Source organism: Triticum dicoccoides, chromosome 7B (genome assembly GCF_002162155.2).
Source record: "Triticum dicoccoides isolate Atlit2015 ecotype Zavitan chromosome 7B, WEW_v2.0, whole genome shotgun sequence".
Classification (NCBI taxonomy): Eukaryota; Viridiplantae; Streptophyta; class Magnoliopsida; order Poales; family Poaceae; genus Triticum; species Triticum dicoccoides.
This window is the reverse complement of record NC_041393.1, coordinates 647952835-647960825: the sequence shown is the minus strand read 5'-3', so window position 1 is coordinate 647960825 and position 7991 is coordinate 647952835. Positions and strand designations below refer to the sequence as shown.

The following is a 7991-nucleotide window of genomic DNA, read 5'->3' as shown; positions in this document are numbered from 1 at the left end:
TGTATTGTTATGTACCGAAAATAAATGATAAAAATAGTTTAAGGACTTGCAAAGAAATATACGCGGACAGGATGGGGCAAATGGATGCGGCCGCGCGACACGACCCCAAACCCCTACCCAAACGGACGTCCGTTTGGGGTAAAAGGGACAAAAGAGGCGGCCCAGCGCACGGCCTCAAACGTACAAATGTCCGGATTTCGTCCGTTTTCGACCCATCCCAGGCCCAAACTTGCGCTCGGTTTGGGGTGAAACGGACGCGCGCGGACGACCGCGACGCACGCCCTTGCCCCCCTCCTCCCCGTGGCCCGCCTGTCGGGGACACTAGCATTCCCTCCGCTCCCCAATGATTCACCCTCTCTCCCCGCCGCGCCCCGCCGCCGGCGCCGCCGTATTCTCCGGCCGCCTCCTCACCGCGCAGGCCCCCCGCCGTCCATAACAAACCACGTCTGGACATGGCCGCCACCACGCCCGCGCTTTCGCCGTAGTTTTGGCCGTCGCCGTCCTTGCCGGTGCCGGAGGGGACACGACTGCCGGCGACGGACCACGACGGCCGAGGCAGATTTCGACGAGAGCTCCAGAGCGGCCAGTAGCCGGCCGGCAACCACCCCTGCTACGTCGAGGTGATCATCGCGGCCGCTTCGCCATCGCGACCGCAAGGTGTTCGACCTTTTGCCAACAAAGGTATGGACAGTGGAGACGAGTTTTTCTTCCATCACTTTCTTTGTTCATCGGACGATTCGTCGTCGGATGATGAAGAACTTGTGGTGGCTGCACTGGTCGTGAACGACCATATTCAACGGCAGCTTCCTCGGTACAGGGGGCCACTCCCTGGCAAGGCTCCCAACCTGAACCGCAACAGGGAGAGAGGCCACGCCCTGCTCTATGCCGATTACTTTGCCAACACCCCGCTCTTCAAGCCGGATAAATTTCGTCGCCGTTTTCAGACAAACACCCCACTCCCTGGCACACTCATTTGAATCTTCAAAATGACTTGGTTGAGCACGTCTGGGATCACATTGACAACCAATAGATGTATTGGTCCAATTTATGTTCAGTCAAGACAATTTCGATTTGGTTGTAAAACTATTTTATTTAAGACAATTTCAATTGGGTTGTAAAACTATTTTAATTTTCAGACAAACATTTGGGTTGGAAGTAGTTTGATGTAAATTTAGGCATTTTTGGCCCTCACGGACAGGATGGGGCAAATGGATGCGTCCGCGCGCTGGGCGCACGGTCACCGCATCCCAGGACAGGCCCGGACACGACCCCAAATCCCTACCCAAACGGACCGAAACCGGACAAAACGGACGTCTGTTAGGGGTCGTGCGGTGGAGTTGGCCTTAGTACTATGTACCAAACTACCAGATGAGAGACTTCGCTACTGCGCCCTGGACTGGAGTTCACTCATCAGATGTGGCATCGACTTGGCCTGGGCAGGCCACTGTGCTGTGTGCACCTATCCTACCTAGCTAGCTACGGGTACCCCAGTGTGAGCAATCCGGCGAACAATCTAGTGAGAATTCACCGGCCACAGGCTGGCGACCGATTGGACGTGGTATACCAAAAGACCGATTCTTTTTCCTCCGGTTAATGAGTGCCACCCTCGCAAAAAGAGGAAGAAGAACAGTGCTGCGTGCGTACCCTCGTGTTTCTCCGTCCGGTCTCTTCAGGAATCAAATGATTTGGGAATCCATTGCCCATTTGGCCCTAATCATCAGCCACAAGGAAAGCAGACGGGCTCCCACCCCATCAGCCACAATGATCTAGTAGGTGTTCCACGGCCTCGGCGGGAAGACACACGCCAACATTTCGACAAATTATACTGCCGTTGAGCATTGACCATGATACGTTCCTTTCCTCATTTGAGATGGAAATTGTTCCACCGGACGTCTGTCAATCCCCTCGGCCGACAAAGTAGTTGCGTTGCATCTGTGGATCCGTGCCTGCGGTTGGGATTCGAGGAAAGGGAGTAGTGGAGGTCAATGAGCCACTGAGACGAACGTGCGCAAAATGGCTATGCAAAGACGTCAATTTCTTTTAGCAAATGATCCAAACTTTGAACTTGGCAAAGTACACCAGATGGAAAAAAATTGGCGGGCGCGCGGGCGCACACACACAAATGCCAAGATCCATTAGTGATCTAAACACCATTAGTGATCTAAACACTCTTATATTTCTTCACGGAGGGAGTGCTAGTTTCATCATGATTTTCAAACTTTTCAGCTCGATATAGATAGACTCTGCTATTGATTCTAGTCATGGTACAACTCTCTGATTTCTGACATAGATTCTGCTTAACTGATAATGATCCACAACTATCTTACTTGTGCAACCTTTCAAGATTGTCAACCACACCTGTCGTGCATACCCACATTCACAATTTATGCCACGCGTACGCTAACTTCAGTAGTAAGATGACTAGTAATATCAAGTCAAAAGAAAAAAGATGACCAGTCGTATCAAGTAAAAAAAAAAGATGACTCTGCTTAATAGATTATGAAGAATTTATTATATTATACAGAAATCATGCAATAAATGCAAAGGAAAGGAAAGAATTTCTATGTTTTTTGTAGGGCTTCGAGCACCAAGATTTGAGAAATATATTACCTTATGAAAGCTAAATAGAAAATCTAATGCTTCAAATTCATAATTAACCAATGGTATACTGAGTAACCCCTAAGACACACTGGCATACTAAGTAGCCCCTACGAAATTTGAGCTTATCTTACATCTTATGATGTTTAATTTCTAATCATCTATATCTAAATAGCTAGCTCTCACTAACCTATTTATCTCAATACGTACGCATGACACCTCAGCATGCAACTTGCATGGGAAAAAGTCCACCTCAAACATGCAACCATTTATAAGAAAGGCTCACTCAACATGAGAATATGCATGGGAATTTTCATTCGTTTCTGCTATTCAAAATTATAAATATTTTACAACTGTACTATAAATAAATACTTTAAACCAAATGTATTTTCAGTTTTAACTCTCATATTTTCTCCAAGTCTTTATGTTTCGTACAACCAAATATCAATAATATGTATTGCTAATAATTCCGGCAACATTGGGAGAGGTATAATCTAGTTTTGTGTATTTATGGATACCATGGATGACCCTCAATACGTGTTTTCAAACATTTTTTGACTTGCAGGATAACTATTCTTCTTAGTTTAAGGAACATGTTGGTTGTGTACACAGTGTTATGCAGAGGTCTGCCATTCGCTCAGTGTAGTTGTATCACCCCGATATATCGATTGAATGAAAATGTCCTACTCCCTCCGTTCCCAAATATTTGTCTTTCTAAACATTTCAAATGGACTACAACATACGGATATATGTAGACATATTTTAGAGTATAGATTTACTCATTTTGCTTCATATGTAGTCAGTTGTTGAAATCTCTAGAAAGACAAATATCTGGGAACAGAGGGAGTATTTCGCAGAAAAAATTGATGTGAATAAAGTGAGTTTTCACTAAATGTCTTTCCAGCAGGTGGCAGAAACAGTTTAATTATCTTATTTACAAGAGGTCTACACTCGAAATGTTGAAAATTATAAAAATCAAGGAGCCCCTAGATATGCCACGTCAACGTGTAGGGATGATAGTTTCTTCTTAAGTCATGTACAATAATGAAGCTAGATGTAGGAGCTTCGTTAGAGTTCTGAAAGGTGGAATGAAGAGAATGAAATGAGATGATGTCGTTATTTGTTACTCCCTCCGTTCGAAAATAAGTGACATGGTTTTTATTTCAAATTTGAACCAAAACCACTTATTCTGGGTTTGTGGTTCTAGTTCAAATTTGAACTAAAACAAGTTATTTTGGAATGGAGGGAGTATTATTATACACAGAAATTTTTAGTTATTACAGAGCACATACAAACGATAATTTTCCTCTTGTAGGTAAGTTGTCTATATCTTACACACAAGACACAAGTTGTGAGGTCTATTTTAACTTTTATAGGCATATCGTCCTATGGTTATCTACAGCGTTGAAAACTGTAAAGTAAACTTTATGCCGCTCCAAATGCTTCACCAGTGCACCGTCTCTTTGCCCAGCACATACGTAAGATTTTTGTTTGGCGTATAATTAATGGCAACACATGATAGAACTGTCTCTTATCTTAGATACCGTCTCCACCCGCAAACCAATTTGGTATATTATTAACTCTCGCATTACCATCCAATTAGACTCAAGTAATCTTAATAAAAGTAGGGTCTACAATAAAATACCAAACCTATGTCAGATACAATGCATCCAGATAGTTGTATCCAAACATCTAACATGTTTTAAGATATGGTGTTAAGAGAAGATGCATCGGAAATGGTCTTAGGCCCCACTTGTAATGAAGAAATGTGCAAAGACTTCAATGGTAGCCGTGCGGATTTTCTATGCAAATGCATGCAAGATTTATCATATAAATTCAATATCCTTTTGATCACTAACGTGCAAACCAATTGGAAGCACGCAACCAACATCATATCATATGAATCAAGAATTTTTCTTGCCCATAAATACAGAAATATACAGTGAAAGCATACGAGAAATCAAAGCAAATAAAAGAAAGATGAAACATACAGATGACGCAAAATTCTGCAGAAAATGTCATGCAATGCTAGTCATAAGAACAAATTAAAATCCTAGCAGCACATCAGTAAGATCTGTTCGACAACAGGAAGAACGCAACAAATTAAATACGTGGAGCCATGAATCAATCAATCAGCAGTGCACATTCTAGCAGTGGAAATCCCCTTGACATTTCAATCGAGCCTTGGATTAATTATATCTGCATACACAAATCAACCAAGCATGCACGAACGCTGCTAGAAAGTAGAAACCCTACAGTAGCAAGGAGGAGGAGCACCACTAGCTCCCAGCAGGAAATGTAGCCAAAAGGGTGAATAGTGTTGGTAAGAAGAACAATAGTACGTTCATCGATCGATCGATGACACTCATCCTTCCATCGTTCCAATGATCGATCAAGATTACGGCTAGATATATAGACCTCCGAATTAACTTACTTAAGCCCTACCTTGCGATTGCTTTTGCTAGGATCGCATCCATGGGTGCGGCCGGAAAGCTCGCTAGTTGAACACGGAGAGCGGCAGCATGCACCCCGCCGCGTGCGCCTCCGCCGCTGCCGCCATCGCTATGGCCATCTCGTCGCCGGTGCCGCCGCTGTGGCCATTGCTGTGGCCGTTGCTGTTGCCGCTGGAGCTGTTCGGGACGGCGGCGTCTGCGTCGTGGCCGCCTGGCACCAGGAAATGCGCGTGCATGTAGTGCTGCGGGTGCGGGATGAAGTAGTGCCCCTGCGCGGGTACGGCCCGCGCGACGAGGACCTCCGGCGCGCTCTCTGGGGGCGGCGCTGCTACATGGGAGGCGGCGGGTGGGGGTGGGGACGGCGCGGCCTTGGCCGCCTTCTGGGACGACGACGGCGGCGGGCGCTTCCGGCGCTTCTTCTCGTAGGCGATGCCGCGTGCCTTGGCCTGGGAGTCGCGCACCTCGCGGAGGTAGAGGCGGACGGCGCGCGCGCCGAACGGGTTGGCCTCGGGCCGCCCGCCGTGCTCCTCGAAGGCGGCGCGCAGGCGGCCGACGAGCGCGTCCAGGCTGCCCCAGGCCTGGCGGAGCGGGCACGGGCAGGGCGCCGGCGGGGAAGGGTGGCCGAAGAAGGGGCAGCCTGGAGCGTGGACCTTGGTCTTGCCGAACTGGTCGAGGTAGCGGAGGAACTCGAGGACGTGGGCGCCGCTGCACCGCGAGAGCTCCAGCGGCGGGCGGTGGTTGCGAAGGTACTGCCCGAAAGTGTGCCAGTCCCGGCGCTTCTGCGACTCGTACCGGCTCGGCCGCGCCGCTGCCTCCGCCGCCCCCGGGCTGTCCACCGGCGCTCCCTGCATGTCCGTCCTCTCCTCCTTTGACTTCAGATCTGCATGCGAGACGGCCGCCCGTTAGTACACGCGGTCACACGGAGCTGCCTAAAACCAAAAGCATCTTAATTATCACTCAGCAGCCAGCCAGTGAGCTAGCTGCTCATCAGTTCGCAGCATGGTTCATTGGTCGGTCCTTCAGCTCAGCTCATGGTGAGCTGACGAATCAAGCTAAGCATCAGCCAGAGCCTGTAGCTGTACACGCCATGTTTCTCGAGGGCGCACGAAAATCTGACTCTAGGGTTTCCCAAAGGGGGAATCGAAGTGGATCGGCAGCAGCTGGTCTTGAGCTAGCTTGAAGTACGGTGCAGGCCCGGACCAGAGCGTGGCATCCAAGACGGCCTGAATCTGAGCTCGGCCGCTGCAGCACAGCAGCATCAGCCAAGAAACTGACACACGCGCGCGCGCACCCGCTGGACCGCGGTCACCTCAGCCGCACAACCAGCAGCTAAGCGCTGGCCGCCGGAGGGCCCGGAGCTACAGTACGAGGAAGATCGACCACACATCTTACCTGGCAAGCGCGCGGTCGACGGCGCCGTCCGGACGACGGAGCAGCTCGGGGAGAAGGAGAGATCGATCGTTGCCGAGCCGGGGAAGCGAGCGGGCGATTGGGTGTGGTGGCGAGGGGAGGAGGAGAGGGAGGAGGGGCAGTAGGGTGGGCGGGGGTGCGTGTATATAGGTGGGTAGATAGCCGTGGCACGGGTGGAGGGGGAAGGGGAGCCGTGGGAAAGCTGTTGTGGAGGTGAGGGGACGGAATTGAGCTGGGGGGAGCTAGCTAGCTACTGTAGCTAGCTTTGTTGATGATGCGGGCGGGTGAGTGAGTGAGGAGACGGAGACCGACCTGACCGGTGGCGGTGAGTGACCCCAATCATTTAAGCCCACGGCAGGTGCAACAGTGTTCCTGATGTATCTACGTACGTATGCACCCACCCGGCCGCCCGTGTTTGTATTTCTGCATGCGATTTATGAAAATATGTACGTCCATTCTCCCAAAGGTGTTCTTGTGTGCATGTGAACTATATGTTGAAACCACCTTTTTGAAATCCTGTACATAGATTGGAGAGTCATCTCTTTTTTTTTTTTTTGCGGTGGAATATTAGAGAGTCATCTCGTTAGCGAATTTATCTCGACATGCAAATGCAAGCATGTCACCGGACCATATACAATTATAAAATAGGATAAGACAACCTCAACATCCAATCATGTATAGAAATAGACCCACCACAACATTCATCGGGCCAGTTCTTTTGGGCGATTCTCCGAGAATCGCCCCCCTCCTTAGCTTCTCCCAGAATCGCCACTATATATATTTTTTACAATCCTATCTAGTTAAGGTCTAATTAGTTAGGATTGTAAAAAAAATATGAAGTGATGATTCTGAAAGAAGCTGGGGAGGGGGGCGATTCTGGGAGAATCGCCTAAAAGAACTGGCCCATCGTCCACGCCTGAATTACTCTACTTATATTCAACAAATATACATAATCAAATATAATATATTTAATTCTATTTTTCACCCCATGATTCACCCCACTGATAGAATTTACCCAATTTTGAGAAATCTTCAATTTATACCCCCATTTTCATCTTTGTGCCATATATTATTACTAAGCGAAATTTTCCTCAGTTGAGTTTTGACTAGGCATGCAACATAGACGGTTTTTATTCTGTGCTAGGTCCAGTTTGGTTTTTTCTTCATGCGAAAACCAGTACAGCGACGCACCGTACCCTGGAACGCGCCGCACACGGGTCAAACTGCACGCACCTTGCCGCATCCTCATCCTCGTACAGCACCGCACCGTATCGCCTCTTCACTCGCTCACCCCCTTCCAAATCCCTAGTTCCCAAATCAGCTGAGGTCGCGAGCCACCGCCAGCCTGAATCATCATTATCACCGGCCAGCCTTGCCATCATCGCCATCACCTCTTGCACCATGACTTCCTCTAGCTCGATCTTGTCAGGTCAGCGCAGCTGCTCATTTGTGGTGCCACTGACTCCTTGTTCTAAATGTGGCAAAGTGGTCAAATTCTACCTCCCCACCACCTAGGAGCACGATGGTTGG

At 48.7% G+C, this 7991-nt stretch overlaps 1 protein-coding gene across 1 annotated transcript; it reads right to left on the bottom strand.

Annotated features, from left to right (window-relative positions):
- Window positions 1-4746: 4746 nt before the first annotated feature.
- Window positions 4747-6696, bottom strand: LOC119341665 (protein G1-like2). Its single transcript, XM_037613530.1, has 2 exons — window positions 6444-6696; window positions 4747-5931 (listed from the first exon to the last, which is right to left on the bottom strand). Exon 2 carries the CDS (start codon window positions 5900-5902, stop codon window positions 5096-5098), a length of 807 nt encoding a protein of 268 aa, XP_037469427.1. The 5' UTR covers window positions 5903-5931; window positions 6444-6696; the 3' UTR covers window positions 4747-5095.
- Between the last annotated feature and the right edge of the window lie 1295 nt (window positions 6697-7991).